General features: G+C 48.7%; 6 protein-coding genes across 6 annotated transcripts; all 6 read right to left on the bottom strand.

Moving 5' to 3' along the window:
• Window positions 1-4,226: 4,226 nt before the first annotated feature.
• On the bottom strand, window positions 4,227-5,241 carry TRIVIDRAFT_221520 (uncharacterized protein; the record flags this gene model as incomplete). Its single annotated transcript, XM_014100985.1, has 3 exons — window positions 4,227-4,362; window positions 4,423-4,537; window positions 4,641-5,241. The coding sequence occupies 3 exons, from the start codon at window positions 5,239-5,241 to the stop codon at window positions 4,227-4,229; spliced, it is 852 nt and encodes a 283-aa protein (XP_013956460.1).
• Window positions 5,242-8,957: 3,716 nt separating this feature from the next.
• TRIVIDRAFT_200569 (uncharacterized protein) lies at window positions 8,958-9,846 on the bottom strand (the record flags this gene model as incomplete). The annotated part of the gene is made up of 3 exons (XM_014100984.1): window positions 8,958-9,106; window positions 9,218-9,579; window positions 9,749-9,846. 3 exons carry the CDS (start codon window positions 9,844-9,846, stop codon window positions 8,958-8,960), a joined length of 609 nt encoding a protein of 202 aa, XP_013956459.1.
• Window positions 9,847-11,189: 1,343 nt separating this feature from the next.
• TRIVIDRAFT_221518 (uncharacterized protein) lies at window positions 11,190-11,614 on the bottom strand (the record flags this gene model as incomplete). The annotated part of the gene is made up of 2 exons (XM_014100983.1): window positions 11,190-11,423; window positions 11,501-11,614. The coding sequence occupies 2 exons, from the start codon at window positions 11,612-11,614 to the stop codon at window positions 11,190-11,192; spliced, it is 348 nt and encodes a 115-aa protein (XP_013956458.1).
• A 569-nt stretch (window positions 11,615-12,183) lies between these two features.
• Window positions 12,184-16,132, bottom strand: TRIVIDRAFT_151070 (uncharacterized protein; the record flags this gene model as incomplete). The annotated part of the gene is made up of 4 exons (XM_014100982.1): window positions 12,184-12,273; window positions 12,313-12,928; window positions 13,045-15,884; window positions 15,962-16,132. The coding sequence occupies 4 exons, from the start codon at window positions 16,130-16,132 to the stop codon at window positions 12,184-12,186; spliced, it is 3,717 nt and encodes a 1,238-aa protein (XP_013956457.1).
• Window positions 16,133-17,345: 1,213 nt separating this feature from the next.
• Window positions 17,346-18,578, bottom strand: TRIVIDRAFT_28471 (glycoside hydrolase family 76 protein; the record flags this gene model as incomplete). Its single annotated transcript, XM_014100981.1, has 1 exon — window positions 17,346-18,578. The coding sequence occupies one exon, from the start codon at window positions 18,576-18,578 to the stop codon at window positions 17,346-17,348; it is 1,233 nt and encodes a 410-aa protein (XP_013956456.1).
• A 3,584-nt stretch (window positions 18,579-22,162) lies between these two features.
• Window positions 22,163-25,103, bottom strand: TRIVIDRAFT_149603 (uncharacterized protein; the record flags this gene model as incomplete). Its single annotated transcript, XM_014100980.1, has 4 exons — window positions 22,163-22,458; window positions 22,530-23,305; window positions 23,483-24,773; window positions 24,887-25,103. The coding sequence occupies 4 exons, from the start codon at window positions 25,101-25,103 to the stop codon at window positions 22,163-22,165; spliced, it is 2,580 nt and encodes an 859-aa protein (XP_013956455.1).
• Between the last annotated feature and the right edge of the window lie 1,883 nt (window positions 25,104-26,986).

The following is a 26,986-nucleotide window of genomic DNA, read 5'->3' as shown; positions in this document are numbered from 1 at the left end:
CGGTGAGCGCAAAAGCTAGCCGGCTCGATGCATGCGGGCGCCGGGTAGCTAGTGGTATACCCTAATTGCCCACGAACTAGAGATCCGTGCTGGGAGTTGAAATCAGCCAGAGCCCCTGATTGGCGTTTTCTACGAGGTACGAGTACGCGTGTCTGCATTGTCGTTACTGTATTGTCGGCGTTGTATGTGCTTAGGGTTATTGTTATCTTGCAATCTCACAATACCTTGCTGACCATCAAGCAGCTCCTTTGGCAGTGGAGGCGCTGAAAAAAAAGACAATGCGTCTTGACTAAGCCACCTACGGAGTAAGGGTTCCAAGTACGTCATGACTTTGATTGAAATTCAATTGATGGGCGGGGTCCCTGTCACTGTGCCAAAATGCTTGGCCAGCATCACCAAATTCCTCCAAGGCATTGATATGCACAGTCAACAGCCATATCACAATCCAATGCCTAGGCACCAGTATTCTCTGCCTGCATATTTGCTCTTGGCAATCTCCATAAAGGTGGAATCCGATCAGGTTGGGGGCGGTAGTAGATGTCACTAGGCCATCGGTACTTGCTGCTTGTACTTCCAAGTTCGTATACGAGGGTACCGTTCCGCACGAGTACACCTGTCAGTCCCATCTGGGTACATTGCGCTCCCGCTGTCTCCCACGCGGAAATGTTAGCGCCTCCCGCGCTGTGACAGCACAGTCTCTATCCCATCACGTGGTCGTGGCTTGTCACCCGGCGCCTGTCCGACGGCGTTGCACAGGTACCTCTCCGGACTTGTGCGAGGTTGTCTCTTCTCGCTCGTCTCTCCCTTGTGCGCCATCCGCCACAGCGGCGCAGGGAAAAGAAGAAAAAAGTGTAAAATCACGCCATCTCTTGTAAATTCTGGCTTTTCGCCTATCGTATTGTAACCATCACCACTCGATCCACCGTTGCGATAAGCACTGGTTGATTCACTTTGTATCATCCATCCCGTCTCATTTCTGATTATACGGAGAAGCGGATACCGGTATGAGGCACTGCATGTACGGAGCATGGAGCGGTCCGACGTGTGGAAACCAAAGTATTACAGACACTGGAGCCGCTGCTTTTTATGGAGTCCTCCTTGCTCCATATCAGGATGTGAGTGACGAGCATCAATGGGGGCCATCGCCGATATCACAGGGGAAACGGGCCCCAGGGAGCTGTCAAAATGTTTTGATTTGCTCTCCTCTCTCCTCTCGGAATCTGGTTCCGCGTGGGCACCTCGACCAGACGCCATGCATGAATGGACTGACCCCTTTCGCCAACCCTGCCTGGACGAGTACGGACCTGTCAGTATTGTACATAGTACCAGTACTCTGGCTTCTTCAGCTTGCTTTGCTGCACCGCTACAAGAAAATGCGAGCTGACAGGCTTGACAGTGTTGTACTGTCCTCAGCGCTGAAGCGTTCAAAATCCAAAGTGCACGTGACGTCCTCTGTCAGCTTTCCAGATTACTAATGGCCAAGCGGCAATTGTGTCGGCAATGCTGCGACTCTGATTGCTACAACTTCCTACTTTGTCCAGAGCAAACGGTAATCTCAGCAAACCCTTGGCGCCACCAACCGCTGAAATTTCTATCCGCCGGACCGATGCGCTTCTCGTGCGAGTTGAGCTGCCTACTCCGTTCCGGGGGTGCTCTCTGCCGTTGGCCCTTTTCTGTCTAAATATCTCTCTCATTGATACGGCACAGTACGTTGGCGTTGGCGTTGACATTGTTGACATTGACATTGACATTGACATTGACATTGTTGTTGCTGTTGTTGGTCGATTGATGGCGAGACTTGACGCGTTACATGTGCTGCCAACGAGTGCCAAGAGCAATCAGGATGCATTCATCCCAACCTGAAACTATTCATAGCCTTTACGGGGCATCAAGACGTTTTTTCCATTCATCCAAGAAATCGGGAATAATGACCTACCACGTCCGAATGCCAATCCACCTCTTTCGCTGTTAAGATGGCCCTAAGAGGCGCCACGCCGTTCTGGCTGAAGCTTGTCCATCAGATTTTTCTTTGCTCTCGCTCTTCTCACTCAAGACAGTACCATGCAGGCACAATATGATGGAGCGATTTCTTGCAACGCTATATGAAAAGAAAAGGTACATGCTCGTACACACGTCATAGCGTGGTGGCCGCTGCCGGGTTTCCCATCCTGACGCTCCATAAAACCTTTTCGCTCGGTGAATGATACGGAATAGACGCCATCAACAATCGCTGGATGGATGCAGCACATACATCATATTGAGTCTTGTTGCATCCATGTCTGTGCGCAAGGCCCTGTGACCGCCATAGTGCGACACGGCTTGCTCAATGGCGAGCGTCAAATGTTTCCCCTGCGCTTCTTGCCCTGGACCCTGAAGGTTACAGGAAAGTTCCGATTCGCGCCATGTGTTGATAAAACTCCCATCATCACTAGTTCACATGGAAAACGTGCGAGACGGCCATCAGCATCAGCACCTAATATTGCCCTTGTTCGCTGGCTGGACTAGCTCTCAACTGCGTGGGCAGAATGCAGATTGGGGCTGTTTGTGACCAGCCACGTGAGAGAATGCAATGCATGTTTGAGAGAAGCAGCAGGGAACGGTTACAATGCTTCAGATTCTGCCTCAAGGGTCCAGTGGCTGCAGCTTTCGCTTCCATTCCATGGATGCCTGGGACATAAGCTTATCACCACCATCCTGCAGGCATGGTTCGTGCACGCGATAACACTGTATGCCGGATCTGGTGAATTGCATGTCCTCGCTTCAATCTCCAGCCTAAACGAATCTCGGTGGCGGTCGCACCAGTTAGTGTCGACAGCTCCCCACGCGATATCCCAACAATCCAGGCCCGAAATGTGGTCATGTAGCGCAAGATACGAGTAGTACAGTATATGGCTTCAGATAACGCCGTTTCAGCGTCTTATCGGTGCTGACGGATGCGTGCTGCCGAACGATGGCAGCAAAAATCCCCAAGATCCAATCCCTGCAAGACGAGCCATCCCAGCAACACTGCCAACAAAATCCTGGGGTCAAGGCACGTTGCCGCCAATCGCCCAACCGTTGTCCCTCCCACGTGTTGTTGCTTGCTGCAAAACGGCCGCCCTGCATCGTTTCATGAATGGAGTGACAAACTATTGGATCGCTAAATCCCAGACTACGGGGTACGAGTCCTGTGCTACTCTGCGCTTTCATCGCGCCCCTTAAGCGGGACATGCATCCCCCAAGAACATACTTCACAACTTGATACGAAGGCTTGATGCCAGTATCTAATTTCATCACGACGTACATGCTTGTACTCCCTCCTACACTACCTGGCACTTGTTCAAGGAGTTCAAGGAGAAATGTCGCCATTTCAAGCCTTGGCGAAATCAGAAGCAATTTTACCTTTGCTAGAAGCTAGCTAGACATCTTCCACAAGAAGTGGCGTCAAATTAGGAGAAGCTGAATGACACATTGCCACTGCGTCGAACCAGGGCTGCATGAGTCGTTTATCTGAACAATACGCGGTTTTGGTTTTTTGACTTTTGATGAACTTGGTGGTGGCGAGAAACTTTATTTGAGCAGCGCTCTCAAGGCTCTCTGTGGCGATGTGAAGTCTTCCAGGCTAGAAGCGTGGCTTACCTTCTAGCCACGAGCTGAATATCTGGGGTATAGGGATGGCTGCTTCTAGTCTGCGAGGCTGCCCAACAAGCGCTGTTGATCATGATTCATTCGGTCAGCTCATACGATCTTGTTATGTCAAGAATACTTCAGCTCGTTTACACGACCAACCGCGTTTGGAAATTGGAAGGTCTAGAATAGTTAATTACGGGCATCGGCACTCAAGTAGGGGGCGCCACAGCTTTGGATCGTCGTCAAGAAAGTTCCATGTCTACCAGGCGTTGCTGTCAAACGACAAGCGTCGTTCTAGTTATGGCTCGGGATCGTAGGGCAAGGAAAAGGGGCAGTTGCTATCATGTTACGAGTCATGTGGCCTTTGTAGAGAGAGTTCATCATGTGTCTGGGACATTACCAAAAATTAAGACGAGAGAAATCCCATGAGTGTTGATGATTGGGGGAGCCTTTCGTTATTGAGTTTTGCTCGCTGCAATCGATCGTACTACAGATAGATGGGCGCTTACTGCTAGCTATACACCGACAATCATTCATGGAATACGATAGAAGAGCCGTAGTTTAAGATTCGAGCGCGACTGCGTAATCTATATCATAGTTCATGATGCTGAGGCACGTCAGCGGTCGAGGTCGCTTCCTGACGTCGATAATTCACGGCTGAGGTTGCGACGGTAATGTAGATCGTTGAAGAGATCGTTGAAGAGATCGTTGAATAGATTGTTGAATAATCGAGTCGGAGATTCGCTGCAATTGCTACCATATCATCAGTTATATAATCTCTCGTTGCTGGTCCGCTGACGCCCGGTTCTTTACACATTTGCGTGATTGAGGTTACGTCCTGCTTCCAGACATGTCATGCCTTCAGATCTGGTGCAGTGATGAGCAAGGTCTCTATGCCGTCTTCTGACGTCCTCATTTGTTATCGAAACTGTGCAACCTGGTCAACACTGCGCAAGTTCAGAAATAGGACAATCCAGGGTAATCACAGATCGGTAGAAACGACTGTTCATTACTTGAAAAATTGAACAAACACAAGGAAGATGAACGATACCGCCCGTCGTTTCGTTCGTTCCTATCGTTGAACTGCTTCAATACGACACTCTTGTTCATTTCCATATTCAAGTCATCATCAACTCGTTCAGAGTTTGCTTGAGAGACCGCGTTCATTGGGAGGCAAGCTGTTGTCCGAGAAAGTGGCGCTGGCACCCTTTGACCTCTGTTTGATGTTGTAGATGGTGGATCAGGGGAGATTTTCTCTGTCTCTGCATAATGGCATCCTCTGTACTTGCATTTTCGGAAGGAATTCACCGCTGGCCTTAGCAGCGTGCTGGTGCTCACGGATAGCTTCGTTTTATTCTTGGCCTGCGTTGTCAGTGCCGCAGTCTTCTGCTCGCTGGTGTTGTCTTCCTTGATGGGTGCTGTTTCTCGAATCCCGTCTCGTGCAAGACGCGCGATACAAGCGCTCAGTAGGTCAAAGACGCCCATCTGTCGAATGTTCCAGCATAATATGGCGCGGATCGCTATATTCGAGCGGTACGTGCTTGGGCCTGGAGCTGCACCTGTTGTTGCCCAGGTAAACATCGAAAGCCTGAGGTGATTTGCAGACCTAGATTCCCAGACTCTAGTCACCATGGCAACAATATGCCACTGAGCTCTGCAGCAAACTATGCATCGGCAGCACGGGGAACTTTCGTTTCTTGAACGAATGATTGGGTCGTTCGATGGCGCGCGTCAGGACTCAAGAGAAGCCGTTCTCCTCCAGAATTCTGGATGCATTATGTAGCTTGAAAGGCACCCAATTGCCCCACGGTGCAATGCAACTATCGTCTCGGAGAAGTCGCAATAGTAAAGCTGCTCTGGTGGGGCTTGGAAACAGCAGGGGCATAGAAGTTCGAGACTAGGGACACCTCGTCGTGTCTTGGTGAGGGACTCTGTAGTTATTAGATGAAAGATAGCCTGCGCTGAGATATATCAGCGGGGGGTAAGTATATTTAGTGGTACACAGGTGCCTATAGACTTATGCAAGTATAGCTTTGCCGTTGAGTATTAGTTTGGGTAGCATTAAGAGACAGCACCTAGCGAGCTTTTATAAGTGAAGACATAACAGCATACATACTAAGTAACTATAGCCTGTGCAAATACTATGTTTCAAACGGAATTTACTCTCTATGTTTTTTTATTTTCCTGGGTGCTCTTGAGTGGATTGCACCTTGGTTTGAAGACATAAAGACTTTGTCAAGCTAAACTCATAACTACGTTTTGAGACTACTAAGCAATTCGAAAGGTATTGAGTTCTTTTTACAGCGAGAGAGTGTCTGCACTGTACTGCTATAGCCTAAGCTGCCCGTTTAAAAACTGTCAGGAGCTTAAATACTAAACAGCTGAAAAAAAATATCCAAGTTCAAGATTGTCTTTGTAGTGTAGTTTGAACAAAAGTACTTACAGAAATAGCTGCCTCCCTTTGTTAAACGGATTCAGAGATAAATACAATACACTTACCTTTGGTATAATAGCTAGTTCACTGTATACTTATTTCTTTGATCTAGTGACATTGTTTTGTGTTTTATATACTCCAGCACAGACGTCTATAAAAAATAAACAACGTAGGATTATATATATAACTTTATTACCTATAACTGAGGAAATGAGTATTGGATGTAGCTATTACTCAATATCCAAATGTATATATATATATAGTATACCTAAATATAAAATACCAATACTATTGCCTTGCTGCCCAACAATTGTAACCGGCCAAGACGTCTGCTTACTATTGGTAAAATTAGTTAACGCCTTAATTTATATACGTTGGACATCCTGCTTTAGCTAGCTGCAATTAGTACAGTTCACTGTAGACCCAAAAGTCTACGCTACGGACGACTGGGCTGGGGTTACGTTAACGAACCTTTTTGGGAAACAACCAGTCAGACAAGGGAGAGGATCAGAGGTATTGAGGACCGGTATCTATTTTACGTTATACTGCATAACGCAGCCAACGTTAAGTTAAAAAACGCAGATATCTCAGATATGTAAAATCCAGATTAATGCCAACGTAGGCAGAGGATATATCAACAAACATTTTCCCTATGTCCCCTATGTAGTTAAACATAGCTACTTATTAATTATTCCTCTCCTATGTTACTTATACAGTATTAGGTAACAGGGTACATTAAGTAAGTCAGTATATAAAGAACACAGATACAGTTATATTATAAATACAATATTACAGTTGGTAGCCTTGGTGTATATTTGTTAAAGTATATTTTACCTTGCAGATAGTAAAGACACAGGCATCTTAGTTTTGGTTACAGCTGTAGAGGTCTAACATCAGCGACTTTGTCTTTTGCTAAACAATGCCTAAGGTAAAGTAATATAACAAATGCAATATTGTAGTTAATGGTGCAGACGTATGTCTGTTGGAAACTGTTTACTCCGTAAGATAATACCTGTCAAAAGTTACAGCACAAAGAGAAGAGTACTAATCGAAGAGATAAACCACAGCAAGCCAGCACAGACTAAGCAGCTAAGTAAGTAAACTATAAAAACTGTATTTATCTCTAGCCTCTTTTTAAACACAAAGGAAAACACTTCCTTTTTATACCTGCGTTCACGCCACTGTAAGTAGTTTAACCTTAGTTACGTTTTCGCTGTTAGTTAGTTCCTTTGTCTCTGACAATACCTTTGGTAGATGTTGCAAATCTCACTATGTACTTACTTACTTAGCAGCAGTTTACCAGAAAAAATACCACTGTAATAGTAGTAGTGATAATTGGGATAGCAGCAGAAAGCAGCGAAAAAAAATAAATCAGAGAAATATATAACTGTAAGTAGCATCAAACTAAATATTGATACAAACACCAGAAGTATCAAGCACTACCTGCTCCCGTAGTCAAGTAGTCAAATCAAAGTTAAAGCTAGGGAGACGTCCATACGTCTCAGTCTGCGAGCCCCTAGATAGTTTGGAGTATATCAATCAAGTATATACACACAGCTACTTTGTTTATTATTGCATAACATCAGTGTGTATTTGTTTTAGCTTTGATACAAAAGGATACAGAGAGTAAGAGCTCCATAGGATGCTGGATAACTAACTTGGGGTGCTATTACAGCTCACGAAGTACATAGACATTGTAGCAAACAGCAACGAGAACGTAATAGTGTAAGATGATATATTGTCTTTGTTTACCTGTTTGGTTAAACTAATATATATAGGGACGTCAGACGTCCCTCCCTCTGACTTTCCGTCTGAGGCAGCAGGAGGTCCTCTGAAAGGTGCTGACTATGTATATTATTACTCTCTTAAAGCTTACTTTGCAAAAATATATTTCAGTCTTAGACAACAAGTATAACAGGCTAATATCAGCTACGTTGTCTTTTGCTGGAGAATAAACAAAGTGATACTGCAAAGACGATTTTGCACTTGGAGTTGTAATGAAAGTGTATTGTGACTGGTTGAAATACCAAATTGATACTTAGTATTCCCTATTTGAAAGACAACAAGATTGACTTTTATTAGTTAGCTATTGTAAATATTATTCAAGGGAATGACTATTCAGCAGCCCAAGTTCACTATTTAGTATCCCGTTCTTGAATTCAAAGCGGCATAGGTAGTAATAATGATAGAGAGTAGCAGTAGTAGCAGAAAGTAGCAATAGTAGTAGAGAGTAGCGGTAGTAGCAGAAAGTAGCGGTAGTAGCAGAGAGTAGCAGTAGTAGCAGAGAGTAGTGGTAGTAGCAGATACTCCAGGAACTGTATATATACTTAAGTAATACTGAAAAGAAAGATCTTTATTCTGCGTTATTACGGTATTCGTTAAGTACTCATTTTTAATCGATGGGGTGCTGGATAGTCAGCTTGGGGTACTGATTAAAGTCTGCAGAAAAACTTTGGCCAGTGGCAGCTTAGCGCGAGACAATCAATATGCTGCAAGACTTCTTGCAGAAGATTTCAGCGCGTGAGATTAACCCTGATGACCTGGAGCGCCAGCTTCAAAAAGAGCATAAAGAGTTCATGAAAAAGGCTAAGGCACCGGAGTCTGTTTTGAGTATTTTTTCCCAACTGCGTATTATATATACGCGCGCAAAATAAGCAAACTACAGAATACTATTATCGTCTGGATTAAAATTGTTTCTGATCAATTGAATTTTTTTTTGTTTATATACAGACGGTGTGGTTTTTTTTTACTAATAATAACTAATGTTTTGGGAAAATTGGTGCTGTGAATTTTAAGTTGGGACAATTCCTCACTTCTTTGGTAATTTTTAATGTACATTCCTCAATTCGCGACGTGTATTCTTTCCTTCTCCCACTAACTTAGTGTTCGTCCTATTCTCCATCCTAAAGCATTCTTATTTAAAGTATGGGCTTTTGGTAGGGTCTCCTTGCTGCTCCGCCACTGCTTCTTGCGCCTTAGGGGCCTCTTCTCTTCTTCCGCCTCTCTCCTCGCCATCGCCATCGCCATCGCCATCGCCGTTGCCTCTCTCTCCAGAACCCTCCGCTATAGCCTCTTGCACCTCCTCACGCATCTGCAAACCAGTATAAGGGCTCGATTCCTAACGTCCTTCATTGAACAGTTGCTTAAAGATAGTCGTGACAGGCACAGACATACCGACGCGTTGTTGAAGCTTGTTGCCGAATTCCTTAACTTTCTCGCTGCCCCCAATATACTCCAGCATCTTCTTAGCTTCCTCGCGATCAGCCTCGGAGGCCTTGTTGTCGACAATAGTCTCAAGCATAAGGACGGCTGCATACGCAATAGAAGTCATGCCAGCGACATTTCCGTTAATGTCGTTATCGTCCCACAGTATATTTCCTGGGGCATAGTGTAGGGAAATAGGTCGGAGATGCTCAACCTGGGCAGCGCGCTGAGTCTGGGTAGTGGTCTGGGTAGCGGTATCGGCCTTGCTCTGGGCGCGAGCCTTCTGGGCTGCCTTGCGTGTTTGAGGCATCTTCGAGTTGCTTGGTATAGTACTATTGTTATATCAGTCAGTAATAGTTTAAGCACACCTACGCTGGGGCAAGATAGGTACATACAATAACAAAGTCTTGGTGGAGGATAAAGAAGAAGGATAAGGAAGAGAAGGAAGAAGAAATTTCAGCGGGAGGTGAAGAAAGGATGCTTCTTATATTGATGACTGACAGGTGGTGGGCAGCTGTCGACTCAATCAATCGGAGCGTTGCCAACTGGCTGTCAGTCTGACAGACTAGTTTACAAAAAGATGCCATGTCTTTGGACATGATGGTGCACCCTTAGACGATTTCGTCACGCCTTAGACGACGATGTCACACCCTTAGACGACGATATCACACCCTTAACCGGTAATTAATTTATCTTTGGATAAAATTTCGCAGGTACCATATTGACTTTATTATGACTGGATAAAAAATTTCGTTGAATTGGGCAATATGTTTGCATAGGTGTCCCTTACGCGAGCAAGAGAATTGAGGCGCTTTTCTAAAAAATAATACAGTATTACATCGTTGGGAAACTCTTTGAGATAGAGGATCTTTTGCCTTGACTTAATAAATACAGAAGACTGTATTGCTACTCTTCTTCACCTCCCGATAGTAACTATAAGTCTCAGGCTCTGGTGAGGTCGTATAGAGTCAGAACATCATGGTCACAGTACGTACGGACCAGATGATGTTGGGAGATAACTTGCTAACTACTATCCCTCAGGAGAGGCAACTACCTAATGTATACACTTATATTAAGTAGGAGGAGGCAATGTAACCTTACAGTAATAGTAGCTTTAAATATTTTTACTTGGTATACGTAGTATATATATATTTTCTTCCTTGCCCCATTACAAGTCTCCCAGCGTTACTGCTAGCAATACTTTTTTATTGCGTAGCCTAGTATACTACAATGACTTAATGTTTTGCAGCAGTTTTAGCCATTCAATTCAGGAGGAGGAAGCTAAGCTTGTCTTAATGTCAGGCAAAAACACTAGGAGATCTCCAAGTGCATTGTGTCCATGTCTTTTGGGCAAACGTTCAACGAAAAGCCGAGTCTCTTTAAAAATTCAGGATACTATAGGAAAGTCTTCAACTTCTCTGCAGTATTTAGCTCCTGTCAAAAGACTAAAAGCAGGATAGCAAAAGAGAAACACTTAAATTTCACCTAATTATTTGTGGCTGACACGGGAATTATAAAAGAATGGAATATTCCCCTTTACTTACCAAAAATCAGAGGCACTAGGTAAATACAGTAAAGAAACTTTGGTTCTGTCTACTCTCATATCTATGCCAATAGTGGCTGAAACAAAGACTCTATACTATATTATATCCATGACAACTTCCTCCGAGGCAAACAACTTGTAGAACGAACAAAGTAAAGGTATTACGGCTATGGCGGTTACCAAGGTACGAAAGATGCTAGTCCTACAAACATGCTGTTATCAACCAGTTGCAGAGAGTGATGGATGTGGCTACAGCGGATACAAATCCAAATGCTCCCATTTTATTGAGCTCCCTAAAAATTATTCCCTAATAACGTCTCTTCCTATTCAAGACCCAAAAAATAAACCGCCATGCTGTTGGAATAACCTGAAAAACGCCGTTTCGTATCGACCCAAGGCCTAGGATTTCTTGCTGCTTTGCGTCTCACTGAGATGGCTCTTGCATATATCCTCGCCCTTCTTCTGTTCCCTCGAATTAGACCGCTCAAGATTGCTCAGACCCGGCACCGGGCAAAACGGTTGAGAGATGCCTTCGCGGTTCGGATGCTCACTGCCAGTCGTGACGCTGCCCATACTGGAAGATCTGCGGGCCTTTGACAGCGCAAAATCGCCAGAGTCGAAAAAGGTTCTTTTCTATCGACAATTTCCAAACATTAGCTTGGTCGCGGACATTAAGTGGCGCAAACTGGGAACTGGATGGATAGTTATACCTCGAGTTGATGGTCGAGGAGTTGGCCTCGATTTGGCAGTGTTCCGTATATTTTTCGGAGATGCGCCTCCCTATCGCTGTCACGCCTCTTGGTCTCTTCGCGTTTGGGTTCCATCACGTAAAGATGAGGGTTCAGTGCCTGTGAGAAGTAGAACTGAGTATGGAATGAATGGAATACCAAGGCAGCGACTCAATTTATTTGGTTTCTTTCGCCGTCGATCGCCTTGGGTGGACAAAATAGTGGAGGCACGACAATAGTATATACCTGAATATTTACTTGGTAGTGCATTCCATCATTCCAGACAACTCTATGTACAGCGGGCATCATATTGTGTCTACAGATTTGATGGGTGCTGCCTCAAAGAATGATATCACATTATGACGCATACTTCCTATTGCAGTTACCCGTGGTCACGATGGCGCATCACACTCTATTGCTAGGCGCATAACTGCCGGGCCTAGTGTTCAAGGCGGGGATACATGTCACCACCTCAGGTATACGGCCTTGCCCGTCAATTTTCCTCAATGCTCTATCACACATGCTTGTGCTTCATATTTGGGCTATAGACTACATAGTTCTAGTTTTTGTAATATCTTTGTTTAGCTTCCCCAAAAATCTGTCTATGCCAACGGTGGCTGAAACAAAGACGCTACGCCACAACTAATATCCCATAACAACAAGTTCTACTCCAACTTCAACTCCGTCACCAAGGCCTTGATTTGGCCCTTATCCGCACTCGCCCAATCCACACCCGTCAGCCCATGACCATCATCCTCTCGCTCTCCATCTTCTCCCTCTGCAATGCCAACTACCTCCTCGCCGCCCATAAGCCCCCAAATCTCATCAACCACAGCGCTGCGAACCCGCGGCCACGGATGCGACATGAGCGCACCGAGCCTCTTCCGCGCATCTTTGGCTCCAGCCTCCACATTATCTCCACCGCTCGCGGTTCCAGCTGATGCCGCAATACCGCCGTAAACCTTGATGCAGGCTATGACCTTGCGCACGTTGCCCGTCTTATATCCCGCCTTTTGCGTCTGCAGGCAGAGCCCGCGGTAGCTGATGCCCTGGCAGCGCTGGAAAAGCCCCGTGTGGAAGAGGAACGCAATAATCTCCAGTGTTGGCACAATGATCCGGTCTTCGCCCTGGCATGTCTTCAGATTGTGTAATAGTGCGGAGCACACTCGCTGCAGGTTTTCAGGCGATTCCTCGCAATACTCTGTGAGTGCAGCTCGACTCGCAATGACCAGGTCCTCGTTTCCAGTGTCCGCCGAAGAAACGAAGCCGGCCATGAGACCAGCCATCCAGTTTTCGTCCCTGCTTACTATGGCCATGATGTGCGGGTGGAGAGCGTCTTTGGGGATGAGGTTGAGCAGTAGAGCAAAGTAGGCCTTTGATGAAAAACTCAGAAACTTGGTAAAGTAAGTCCTTCTTGATGGTTGATTCAAGTTCTTCGATTCATCAACGGAACTGAAAGAAAACACGAATTAGTATGTGATACTTCACTGGGAACAGGGGCCTGTAGTTGCAAGAAAGAAACCTACCTCTCACTCATAAGCAGCGCAATAACATCCTTTGCTACGCGACGGACACGATCCAGTTTCTCTGCAGAGAGCCGCAGAATGTTGTAAATCAGTTTCCGAACAGACGCCTCTACCCAGTCTGCCTGAGTCGTAGGATGACCAATGTCCCCCCAGAGAACTGCGATGGCTTTGAGAGTCTGGAACCGCACCAAGGAACCCTCATCGCCTCGAGCCGTTGTCGTATAATCATTGAGACCTTCCGCAAGAAGATCCAAGAAAACTGTCGGCCTGTCCTTCAGAATGCGGCTGCTCAAAAGACTATGCAGAATGGCGACCCTAGTCTCAACCTCGCTATCGACGCTCCATCGCTCAAGAAACGCAGCACATACGACGTCACTCCCTGAATCATCTTGCAAGCTGTGCGAGAGAGGCTGCGCCATTGCCATGACATGAAAGTAGCCGTTTCCAGTGACGACCGATCGGCTTCCAGGTTTGGCTGCGATCAGCTTGGCCCACTGCTCCAAAATCTTGCTACGCTCTTCCAGTGAAGAGAGCAACAGAAGCATCAAGCCAGCTGCGGAGGCTGATTCGGCAGTTTCTTGCTCATTTTTACTGAGCCATTGTGGCATCACATCTTGCAATCTTGAGATCAACGTCTCCATCTCGGGGATTTGCTGTGCCGAGCCAAAGGCTGAGGCGATATCTGGTAACCTAATTGTGTTTTCCATAGATAATACATCGCTTCCTTTTTCTAATTTGTCGTAAGAAAAGTCGCTCAACGTTGCAGCCTGGATGATGGGCAAAGAGGATACAACCAAGCGACTTGCCGCCTCCACAATAAGCTCAGGCCTGCGATACTCGGTTTTCTTGCAGTCTTCAAGAATTCCAGATATGTAGCCCAGTATCTTGCGGACAGTAGCTTGGTCTAGCAATTTTCCCTGAGCCTTTTGAACAAGTTCAGGGAAGCCGTCCACGACCCCAGCAAAGCATGCCAGCAAACCGTGTCGTTCCTCCACCTGTCTTTTTTGCAAACTGCCCAAGCGATCCATCACCGAGTCGATCGATTCTTCAAAGCGGGAAAATGGCGTTGCCGAGCCCGTATCAGACAGTTGTACTATAAGCGTGCCAAAGGCAGAGCCAGCAGCTCTCCTCGAGCCCGTATCCAAGTCGCCGATTCCCCGCCAGCTCAAGATGCCATCGACAACAGCCTCTCCGTACTGCGCTGACAGCTTTGTCGCACCAGTAGCAACCTCCTGGACGGCACGCGATCTTCGAGCCACAGCATGGTAATCGACACTCTGGACGACTCCAATGCCATGCTCCACGGTATCTGGGTGTCGGCCAATGAGTTCCTGCAGCGCGGCTGAAGCTCCGCGCCTGATATTTCCTTCCGGGTCTAGGGACGCCGTCGTCACCAGCTCTGTGCCCAGAACTTGCAGAATGGAGCTCGTCACAGGGTGAGATTTGGCCGCGTAGACTGACTTGGTGGACACCGCAAGGAGCTCGTCAGTCGTGTATCGGCGAGCCAATGCCCAGATACCAAAGCAGGCCGCGTCGCGAACGTTGGATCCCACGCTGGCTCCCGACACACCGCGCTGTTCAAAAGTCAATCCTAGAAGAAGGGAGTGAAAGATATCGGAGAGCTGGCTGGCTGGTGGAGATCGTCGATAGAGCAAGTGCGACAAGGTCATCATCAAGCCATGCCATTCCAAGGGATTCACAGCAGACAAGTCGCGAACCGGCTTGGCCCCTGACTTGGTTGATGTCTTGTTCCAAAGCACATTGCGGTTCAAGGACTCCAGGACAGCCTCGACAACCTGGGATGCCATATCTGGGTCCAGTTTCAATGTAATGATGCTAAGTGACTTGCTAGCGGACAAGCGAACCGGAGTGTCGTTGTCAGAGAGGCTCTCAAGGAAGTAACCGATTGCATTCTCTACCAAGATCGTTGTTTTCATATCTCGCCGGGAAGAACGCAATAGCGAAACGATGAGCGAGCGGATGACTTTCAGCATCATCTTCCGTGCTGATGCCTGAGACATGATGATTTTTGAGATTGCATCCTCGCCAGTGGATAGCTCGAGCACGGATTCAAATATGGTAGGCAAATACTTGTCCATATATGACGTCTCGGATGCAGAACGCAGTATTCCAGCCAGGAAAGAGAGCACGCCGATGTAGAAATATGGGTTATCAATCTCAGTCTCCTTTTGAGGCCGTAGAGATTTCAAAGACCACTGCACGAGACTCTCCAAAATACCAATCTGCTGCATGTCGCGTCGCATCGCGAGTCTCACAAGGAGAGCCTTGGCAGCATCTCGTTCTTTACCTGCAGAGGCGATGTACTTGGTAGCCAGAGGGATAACTCTCATCGTAAGACCCGGCACATTCGCAGGCCAGTTGAACCCTGGAATAGACGGCACGCCACCCTCATCCAGATCGGCAGAGGAAATGGTCGACAGGTCAAACGGCGCGAACAAAAGGTGGGAAAGCCAGAGCAGCGCAATGTAACGCTGCTCCCACGACCATCCGTCATTTGAAGCTCGTTCGGCAAGGAAGTCCTTTTTCTCCTTGCCGGCGTCGACTTCAGCCTCTTCAACAGCTGAAAGAATGAGCTCTAGATACTTGGTCTCAACATTGAGGAAGCGCACGATGACCTTTTCCCCGCGAACCTTGCAGAACGAATAGAGAATCCTTGATATGGCATAGTCGAGGGGAGCAAGCAGATTGGTCTGCTCTGGAGCGCGGTTGTGTCGATGCCGCGTCTGCAGATACTCCAGATATGACTCTGCCAGGAAGGGAATCCACTTGGGCAGATGCGGATCCAGCAGTTGAGGCAGTTCCTGGAACTGATCCAAGATCTAGAGAGCAACCGAGCCTCTCGTCAGCAACAGACACATACACTCTCCCTCCCTCTCTTTCTCTTTCAAAAACTCACAACACAAGTGGCCTTCATAGTCTCCCTGATCCGCACCCATCGTCGTATGCGGGTTCCCCCTCGGCCGTCCGGCTTCCGCAGACAAGTCACAAGGCTCTGATCCAACTCACCGAGCAGGATTTTGGAATGCTTGTGCAGATACACATCAATATCATTCTCCGAGGCATCCATTGTTAAAAGAAAAGCAGCGCTTGCTATGGTCTAATTGTTCAGAATCGAGTCCGGCTGAGCATCCCTTTTACATCAGAAAGGATGAGAAAAAAGAGGGACGTTAGGCACCACTTTATGACCGCAGGCGGTGACGGTGTTTTGTCGTTGCAGCTAGGCAGCTGAATAAAAGCACGCCGGCATGCGGATGAATATCCTCGGATGTGATTTTGTTTTGCAATCGCCAGTGGGCTTTTGACGGCTGCCTGACCATCAGGCTCACATTAGCATCGTGTGTGCATCTTGTGAAGTTGCAATCTAATCTAAATCTGGTACTCTACAGTGTGCATACGGTGCGAGTCACTGTTTGGTCGTTATAGGGTAGGCGCTGATTGATTTGTGCCGTAATAGGTACTACTAGTAAACTTGTACTGCATGCTGCCTGACATCATGCATACTATGTACAAGTATGGATGCCTCGGGAACATCAATCTGCCTACGGATTTAAAACGGAGCTTTTGTTCCTGATTTGTAGCTTCTAGATCGCCATCTCACAACGCGCATATCCTAAAGCTTTTAAGGTTTTGGCAGACATCTAGATGGAGTGTTTGATGTAAAGTATGATTAACACTAGATCGAATCTATCTATATCTATCACCGAGTCGGTAGCTTTTTCGGTTTCCTGCGCCTTTTATCCATCTATGGCGCTCACTCTGCGATTACTTGGGTTGTTATAACCTCACACACTACATTTCAATGCTTGTGCAAGCTCGTATTCAAAGGTTTAGGAGCTAGAGACATTTCGGCTCACATATTTTTTTCTCAGTCGCATAAAGCTTGGCAAAATGATAAAATTGCTTAGCTATCGCTGGCGAATCATGACCTTGCCACCGTCCATGATGAAACACGGTTATGTGACAGGGGCATTTGCTATGTGCCCCATATTAAGGCACCGTCTCAAGCGAAAGGGGAAAGAAAATCCAAAAGGAATGTTTCACAACATTATGATTTATCATTATGGATGCCCAAAATGGTTGCGTTCCCGTCGCGCAGAATAAAAAAAACTCCAAGCCCACACAGCAAACGCCTGGCTCGGCTGTGACTTGAGTAAGGAGTAGTACTCCTGAAATGTTGTCACCACCAGACGGCCCAGTTCAAAAGCAGCAAACGATGGGGGAGAAAGTGGGAATAAAAAAAAAGATTATCAAATTGCCAAGACGGGGGAATCAAGGTGAAACTATGAAACAGCAATGGCAGCCACTAGGGCATCCAGAGCACTGCTGTGGGCCGAACCCGTAGCCGCCACATAGGGCCCAGTCCAAGCGACGCCAAGCAAGTTATCGCTGTTGCGGTCGTTGTTCCAAATGGACTGAGCGTTGCGGAGGATAAAGTTTTTGAAATTGGCGCTTGGTGCCATGTCATTGAGGTATCGCAGGTTGCGGATGAAGGCACCCTTGAACTGCTGACCATCTGTGCCGCAGTTGCCTGGGTTGAGCTCGCACTTGTCTGCCTCAACGAGGATGCCGTTTGAGTTGGAGAGGGCGTTGATGGCGGCGTTGGCAATGGCGGAAGCGGTAGTGAGAAGAGACCCGTCACCGGTAGCCCTAGCGAGCTCGCTGAGACCGCCGAGGATAACACCTTGGTTATAAGACCAGGTGGTCAGGCCGTTATTCTTGCAGTTGGAGTCGAGACCGTCATTGATGAGGTGGTTGGCGTTGATCATGCCACTCTGCTTGAACCACTGCCACTGAGCTTTGGCAATCTTAAGGTATGTACCGTTGGAGGGTACCCGGTTAGCAAGAGAAGCGGCAACAGAGAGGTACAACTCGTTGGCGATGGCATTGACATAAGTGCGGTCCTTGCTCCAGTAAATGCCCCCACCACATGGAGTTCCTTGTCCGGTCTGCATATCGTTGAAGATTTCAATAGCCGAATCAAGATAGTCCTGATCGCCGGTGGCGTCGTGAGCGTGAATTAAAGCGAGGGCCCACCATCCTTCGTCGTCGTAAAAGTCATCGAGGAAGTCAGCAAAGCCTCGTCTTTGGAGAGTGGTGGGCAAAGAGGCGGCAAAGGAAGCAGAGCATCCCCTCCCATTGATGCAGTGGAGAGTTTGGGGAAGGCCTGCGGAATTCACGAACTTGGCGACTGAAACGCTCGCGATTTGAGCCTGGGTATAAGTGTTCCGGAGAAAGCCACCAAGGTTGAGCTGGTTTGCCTCATTGAGACGGAGCTGTGCAAAGTCGGCCAATGTGGTGAAAGCATTGGCGCTGTTCCACCAGGCACTGCCCCAGAGGCCGGTCTCGACATCGTAAAAGGCATTGTTCAGCTGTCGAATGGCTGTGACGGAGTTGGCGACATAGTTTGTAGCAGATAGGGAAGTAGAAGGAGCGGCGTGGGTAGGGTTAAGGAGAGACGAAAGTACGGCCGAGTAGGCAAGAGCGTGCTTCCAGATCCAGCTTGGAAGTGCCATGATGTAAAGAATGTTATGGTAGGAATGAAAGGCAAACCGTTCCAGCTGAGAAGCCGGGAGCTGCGTCTATAAAGAAAAATGAGCGGAAGGGGGTAAATGGGGAAGAAAAGAAAGAAGATACCGAAACATCAGAAAGAGCTGCATCGAAATCGGGGCCACGAGTAGTTAATAAAGTTAATAAACCGGAGCCGAACAAGGCAATGGATAGCAACACGAAGACCAAGCAAAGCTTGTGAATCAGGGACGCAAGGGAGCTCCGTGGCGGGTCCGGATGAAGCTTGGGGCTGGCATATGAAGGGCTAGGAGACAGGGGTCCGGATTTGGATCCATGGTGGTGATAGCTCGGCGGCTCGGCAGGGCTGCCGCCATTCTTTTCGGACTGGTAGCCAGCGGCTTGACTAGAGCATGAAACTGGTTAGCAGTAGCAATGGGTTCGGGCTTCACCATGTGCCCCTTCATCAATCGTTGCCATACAAGCAGGCTTGGCCGCCTGTACCTGCGCCAGCGGCAGTTATTTGCTGGGTCGGCGTCAGGGGTACACAGGATTCAGGGCCCGGCGAGCCAGGCACAGTGGCCTCCAGCCCGATGGCGGCTTCACAGCGGCCGAGCCACGCTGCAGTATCGGGAGTGGCGCCTTGGGTGGTGGACATTGTGAATGATGCGACGGTGACGACTGCTTTGTCCTTTGTCCGCTTGTCTTTTGTTCGTGTTGTTGCTCTAGTATGAGACAACGCGGGGCCTGTTGCCAAGAGTCTTGGATGACTAGCAACAAAGCGCTTGCAGCCTCTCACAGCGTGAGGCCTCAAGTGGCACAATTAGACTGGATTGCTCTCTTCTATTTTCGGCGTGTTTCTCTCTCCCTGGTTCCGAGTGTTAGACAACGTTGGTTAGCTCCGGCCGGCGCGTAGGTTTAGATCAGGGCGATATGCTGTGGGTTATTTCGTATCTTTAAGTTGAGACGAAGAAGCGGAGTTTGGATCTGACGGTAGGACTTGGTGCAAAGCATGAGCGAAGCGAGGGGCAGATGATCGACGGCGATGCTGCTTTGGGAATCCATCACGAGGATCAGTGTCTCGCACGGTGCACCACCTTTGAGGGTGAGGGTAACTAGAGGTATGAAAGAAGGATTCACGAGATTTGTTATGGCGACAAATAAAAAAGAAGAAAAAGAAGAAGTAGAAGAATAATAGAAGAAGAAAGGCCGGGGTGGCATGTGGCATGCCTCGATGAGGAAGCTACAAAGGATGTTGGCTTGCCTCGTATTAACGCCTCAATTGTATACGGAATAGAGGCAGTCGCACTTGAGGCAGTCACCACCACCGTGCTTGCTTTTCCACAAGCAAGTACAATGATGTCACACAAAGAATATCATTGTCATTGAGTTTGAGCTTTTTTCCCTTTCTCTCTCTCCCCTACATACAACGATTCCTAGATCTTCCTCTTTTGGTATAACTACCAAGGTAACGCAATAAACAAGGTTGTATCGACATCCACCCCCCGTCACATCTCGAGATTCTGCGTGACCGGCTCTGCATCAACTCAGATCACTTCCTCTTCTCCCACTCACGCACGCGACCTCACAGCATCATTGATTGTGCCGGCCCCTCGCATCTCGCCGGCAGTGATACAACCTCACAAGAGCCACGAGACACGGCTCCCACCTCCGCATGCCCCTCACTCGGTGCTGTTTCTCCCTTGTTATGCCCGGGACTGAATGTCTGACTTTCATCTCCGAGGCGCACAATCCAGAGCGGTGTGCGGCGCAAAGCAGATGTGTCTTAGCATGGGAGCTGTGATGGCTGAGGTATGTACAAACGTTGAATGAGGAAAGACAATGAATGTTGTCATTTTATTCGCCCGCTTTGTCTTGAACGCTGCCGCCGAAGCTTTCATCTCCAAACTCTACCACGCTTACATGGTGGCATCCGTATTGCGATCCGGGCATTCATCTCAAAGACACACGGGCACATGGCATCCACCACAACGCCCTCTGCCGGGCAAAAACAAGGAAACGCAACTCTGTTGCCCCTCACGCGCCGGTGACGCATTTGTAAGAGAGGACAATGCAAAAGCAAAAACAAAACAGGGCCGTTGAATGAAACGTGTGATAAGGCATGCGTTTTTGTGTGCCTGTTTCCTGTGCGCAACTTAACCCCCCCCTCTGTGGAATCAGTAAAACTCAAAGAAAAGCATGGCTAAGACGACACAAGAGAAAAGAGCAACACCAAAGCAGCAGCGCACGGGCTTTGCCTTCTCTTGTTCAACGACTGGACAAACGACCCGGCGTGACCATGTGAAACCAAATGACTGCTTTGTTCTGCGGTGGCACGTTGGAGTTCCAACGCTCAGATGTGACATACGTCTATCCATCTCATCATTGTCTACACGAAAGCGCTACCTACTGTATGTTTCTGAAGAAGCTGAAAACAACACTCCTCAAGCTTTGACCACTTCACGATATGAACTCATCTTCCATCCGCAACCGATTTATTAACTCCGTAGCTGACGCACTACCCCAGCAAGCTAATACCAAAAGCTCAGATCCCCCCCAAATCCAGTGGACCAAACCACCTGAAAAATCCCCTTGGGTCTCATTGAGCGCTTAAAGCAGAATAAATTCCCCGGCGCTCCCTACCTAAATTTAGGGTAGCGCCCCCATGTTCCTTTTCTCGTACCCGGAAACAGACAAGAAACAAGGGCCTGCTTAGCCGTTCAGGGCATTGACGCTTGGATCCTTTCATTTCAGGAACAGCTCCCCTGCCTTTACCAATCAACCTCACCTGGCTTGATCTTTGTCGTCGTCGTTATCTCGTCACAGCGTGGGATTGTGCGATAACGCCACAACGAAACGCTATTCGTGCAGCTTTGCTAAATTAAACCTCTCGGACGTGGACATTGCCAATTCGCCAATAGAAGTAGAAGGACGCTGTGTAAGTAAACTCCCGGGATATCCGTGGCCTCTCGTAAACGAAATATCGCTTTTATGATGCTGGCTGCGATGGAAAGCAAAACACCACAGACGCCGTGTCTTCGGACACGGGCTCCTCATTCAGTTTAGCATCACGATACAAGCTGCTGGTTGCCGAGCAATGACGAGACTATGACCCTTTGTACTATCACCTTTTCCCTCTTATCATTGAGCTCTCGCTCTTCAGACGCAGGGTACGAGTAAGATTGGCCATATTTAATATATATAATTTTTAGTGCGACCATCTTATCTTGTGTACATTTCCGATATCTCATAACATATCCCATGATCCTCAGCAGCCAAAAGAAAAAGCCGTCTCCGGCATTGTCCTCCAATAGTGTCTGTAGATGACGTCTCCCTTCCCTCTCTATAATGCAGAGCGAAGAAAGACAGAAAGGAAAAAGAAAAAGCAAAAAATATTATCTGCCCTGCTCGCCCCAAAAGTTCCCAAGATTTCCCAAATGTGAAGTTTTACAAAAATAGATATATGCCACAATACGAGACATTCTCAGGTTTGGTTTTGCAAGCCAGGGCTCCGTCAACGCCCGCTATGATGTCGCAAATTCCCATGGGTGCCCAAATTCAACACGCACACTTATATATCCTATGTTCCAGTTCAGTAATCCTCCCGCGATCGTCGTAGGCTCCTTGAGGTTCCAAATACCGATCGTGATTCTCCACTGCTTGTCGATCCGGCGACACTGGGCGGCCGTCCATTCTTACTCCGCGTGGAAAACTTTGGCAGCATAGTGCTTGACTTGTTCTTCTCGTTGCTGAGAATGCTAGCCCGGTCAGAGCCGATGGTTGATGTGATTTCCTGCAGCGAGTTGGAGTCGAGGAACGCCTGAGGGAAAACTCCCCATTTACCCTTTGAGTTTGTACCAGCCCAGCACCAATACTCGGGATATGACCCTAGTTGCATGTTAGCCCTTCTATTCTTCGTTCCACCAACACTTGATTCTAGAAGAGAGCGTGTGACTTACAAGTAATGTTGGTGATAATCTCGTCCTTCTCAAACTTTAGCCAATCTTCATTCTTTTCCTTTGGTGCAAACCTCCACTTAGCCTTGGCACGGATGCGGCTTGTGTTGTTTCTCTTAATCAGATTGAAGGGAGGTCGGTCCAGCTTGATGACTTCCATCGGAACCGACGCGTGTACACCGTCGTGCCAACCGAAAGCCCACTCTCCGGCATATCGAGCCGGCCACGTCAAACCTGTAATCTTGGCTCCTGTTATCAACTCCAGGGCTGGTGTTCGGTCAGGCAGGAGTCTCTGGCCAAAAAGTCTTCGGGCATCAGTCTTGGCATGAGCCGTGGGAAGATGAGCAATCTCAGCAGCTTTGTCCTGTACAGGGTGAGGTTCAGGTGGATTCACAAAGAGTAGATCGTAGTCATTAGCCAGGTGAGGTGGAACCTCCTCCTGGTCCACGACAGCGATACCGGGGACGTCTGGAAGAGGTCGAGGATGTCGGGCCAAGTGGGTAAACAATGCAGCTGTCGATGTAAAGACCGTTGCGTCGCTCTGGTCCAGAGTTCGGCTGGTGTGGATGCAAAAGACGCATGCATACATGATATCATCAACGCGCTTGGCGTGCAAGTGGCTCTTTTGCAAGAAACGGAGGCGGTATCCAACGCCATTCTTGGTGTAGTTACCCTCAGGTTTCCCACCGACATCAAGCTCAAGCAGCTTAAAGTCAATCTCGTACAGACAGTGCGTGCATTTAGCAACGACGGCTGTGGTGAGGCCGGGTTTCTTTTGTCTCTTGACACCAATTCCTCCGTTAATAACATCGGTAGCTCCGGCGCAGAATTGCTTCTGCACGTAAAATGAACTAAAGTTGTCGATGGACAGATCTTGTGGTGGTAGATTCGCCAGATGAGCTCCAGGCATCGAGGAGTCTACGGGAATCAAACCGCTATCTACACCACCATCGGACATAGTGCGACCTGTGTTGCGGCGAACAAGCTCGAGTCCTGGCTGCTGCTGCTGCTGCTGCTCTCTTGTTGGTAGCGGTGGCTCTGGATTAGGAGTAGGCGGTGGTCTGCTTTCGGCAACGGATCCTCTTGTGCTGACGGGGAGAGGGTTCGGGTCAATCAAGCTCTCAGCGTCAGACCCTCTCCGTTCAGTGGATTGATGTCCGGACTCGGTCAACGAATCGTTTCTACGAATAGTCTTGGCATCATCCATTCGCTCATCGGATGAGGCTGGATACGATGGCTGGCGTGGACGCTGCGATCTGTAGGGCATCGGCGAGTACATGACAGGTGAAGGACGTTGCCGTGAGGTGCTCCTTGACCTGATATTTTTCCCCCGCGTCATTTCCTCCGGTATGGTCGGAGTGCTGCTGTTGTAGATGGTGGCGCTGTGATTGCTTGGTGCCCGGGGGCGTGAAGTTTGAGTAGGACTCATGCTGTAGGTTGACAATTGGCTACTGATGGTGGTGCCGAGAGACGAATGCTTCTCGTCTGACTCGCTCGTGTACTCCTGTAGCAACCCAGAACTGCGAGCACTGTCTGGATGATTGGGGCGTGGGATTGAAAAGTTTCTAGAAGTGGTGTATGGGCTAATCGGTGACGTTCCTTCAATCGGCGTGTGAAGAGAGGGATCAACAGGTGGCCTTCGGCGAGCTGAGGGCGCATTGTGCGGTCTCTCATCATCAGAAGCTACCGTCTTAACCCTGATGTCCCACGGGTTCGTTGACGGCGGCCTTGGAGGCAATTGCTCCATTGTTACCGGTGGTGGCGGTGGAGGTGGAGGTAAAGCCCTGTCTGGTGGTGGCATTGGAGGTGGCTGAGCGATAAGATCAAGGTTGCTGTTGTCACTATTAAACGCCTTGTCAAGTATCACGCTCAACTGCTCATTGGCGTTCTCGACCAGACCAGTATCCATGACAGATCTGCTATCCGTCTTGGAGCTCGACACGGAGTCTCTGCCGACGGAGCTTGCACCAGTTGTAGAAGGCGGCGCCGTGGGCATCATATTGGGCATCATCGGCGGTAGAAGCATCGTCGGGGTGGGATGGGGCGATGATGGAGGTGACAGCTGGGACATGAAGTGCTCTTGGTTAAATGGGGCAGCCGGCGCTTGGGCAGGCGCTTCGAGCTTCATTTTCAAGAGGATGTCGTAGATCTTGGGTGCGGCCGTCCGCGACATCATCTGAAGCTCAGTGAATTTGTCGGCATCGAAGTCGTCTACCTCGATATAATCGTCAAATTCCCACAGCATGTCTGTAAGTTGGACTCGGAACTGGGCAATGACCTCTGTTTGGGGCAGTTTCAGCTTCTATTACTCTGAGAGCATATAATTGTATCTTTTTTTTTTTTTTTTCAGAACAGCTTACCATTGTCCTTGACTGCCTCAATGAAGGCTGGCCCAAAGTCGTCAAAGTGCTTCTTGCATAGCGGCTCTATCTTCTTGAGAGCACGCTCGCCCTCCTTGAGCAGGGCCTGAGAGGCCTTGAGCATGGGCTGCGTGTCACCCGCATTCTGAACAGCCGTCCTTCCCTTATCGACAATGTCCCTAAACGGGGTAAGGATCAAGTCGACGATGTTTTCCATCTTTACTGTCCCGGGCAAGATTGCTCAGGCGAGCAGTATCGATTCGCCGGCGGGGCGAGGGACTGGGGGGGTTTTTGTACGATGACAACCACGCGCAACCGACTCGGGGTGAGTCGGTGCGTACGACACGTGCGATGTTAAGCGCAGGTGGACGCAATGCGATGGGAAGCGGAGATTAAAAGAGGATAAAGATGTTATGGCAAGCTGATAGTCCACGACGGTGGTTGCTAGGCGTGGCGCTGTATAAAAAGGGTATCAACACCGAGAGTCTCCCCGCGTGGGGCAAGGCAAGCCTACGTACAGTAGGAGGATCTTGAGCAGAAAGCCACTTGTTTGGTGGAATGGGTAGATGCAATTCGGCAGCAGGTACTAGTGAAAAAGAGTGTAGAGATGTAGAGATGTGAAAACGAGGGAGGAGAGAGGGATGGAGAGGGAGGAGAGGATATGAAACGTAGAAGAGAAGAGAATGTCTGGAGAGTGCGAGGAAGAGAGGCGTACGAGTATGTATCTAGTCCAGAAGGTGAGAAAGAGCTGAGCAACACCCTGACCAAAGCAGTACCGCTCGTGAGCACTGCTAGTTTCGAGGCTGAGGGATGAATGCCTAGGGCAGATCTTGGCCATGGCTGCAGCCACCCAGGCGTCGATATAGCATCGCCTGGCTATCACGTACCATCACAGGCAGAAAACGCCAACACCTGGTCCGGCTGCAGCAATCAGTGGACAGGTACCCGCCTAGGGCAATTTGATGCATGGATGGATGCATGCACGATTATGGATTATGGATTATGGATTATGGGACGGAAAAGACATGCCAACCACGACTAGCAACGGTTGGCCAAGCGAACATCGGGTCCCTCCCCTGAAAGCTTCCCCATCCGGGGAGCGAGCAGGTTGACCAAACATGAATGAATCGACCGAAGGCGAGCCAGGGGACGCCGTGCGGACTCTTGGGCTCTCGAGTATTTGAGGCTTGTGAGCACGAGGGCACCGTCGATTGGACAGGCCCGTGTGGATGGGCTGATTCGGAAGAGGGCTGGCTAGTGTCGCGATCCTGCCAGGACCCCTGTTCGATCAGAGCCCGGGACTCGAGGTGTCCTGTCCACGTTGCGCAACGGCGATCTTGCATTGGTGGGAGCTGTCAAAGAGGCGCTTTATCGGGATTAGTGTGCTGGCGCCGGTAGCTCGTGTGCGCGCGCGGTCGTGAAGTCGGACTGCGGCAGCCTCATTATTTTTTCTCATCGAACCTCGCTAGTTGGGACCATGGACTCGTAGACAAGGATAGTTGTGCGGATATGCTTCCCCTCTTTGGAGCTTCGTCTTGAGTACAGTGCAGTAATAGTATCCTGCTATCCAGTAAGAATCCCTATACAGCCCTCATACGAGCCTGCGTATAGCACCTCGCGTGGAGATGGATCCCGTACCTGGATGCGAAATGTGGGCATCCGCATGGGATGCAATGCAATCAATCAATAAAGCGCTGCCCCCAACCTCGTTTTTCGAGCCACGCTGTGCCAAGAGGCAGAACAAGAGAATCGGTGAATGGCGTCTTCTAGCGTGCCGTATCCGGTGGCGTTTTGGTGGTTTTGTTGCCTTGGCTTTGATGCGTCACATTCGCCTCTGCTTCTAGCCAAAGATCTAGTACGACAGTGCGGTGTCGCAAACGGCAAAGGCTGCAATGGCTCTGAAAGGGGCACCTCGCTCAATCAAACCAAAGCAGAGCCGCTGCTGAGCGAATATTCTTTGTGGATGCCCGTCGTCTCTTTAGCACCGTCCATGGAGCCTGTTGCTGGCTTGTGGTTGGGCTGAAGATGGAGAAGTTTGGGAGCCGTGCGTGTGGTGAAGAGTGGAGAAGGCAAGATGCTCGCTCGCATGGGAAGTGAGAC

Source organism: Trichoderma virens (genome assembly GCF_000170995.1).
Source record: "Trichoderma virens Gv29-8 chromosome Unknown TRIVIscaffold_6, whole genome shotgun sequence".
Classification (NCBI taxonomy): domain Eukaryota; kingdom Fungi; phylum Ascomycota; class Sordariomycetes; order Hypocreales; family Hypocreaceae; genus Trichoderma; species Trichoderma virens.
The sequence above is the reverse complement of the archived record's forward strand: the minus strand, read 5'-3'. Positions and strand labels throughout refer to the sequence as shown.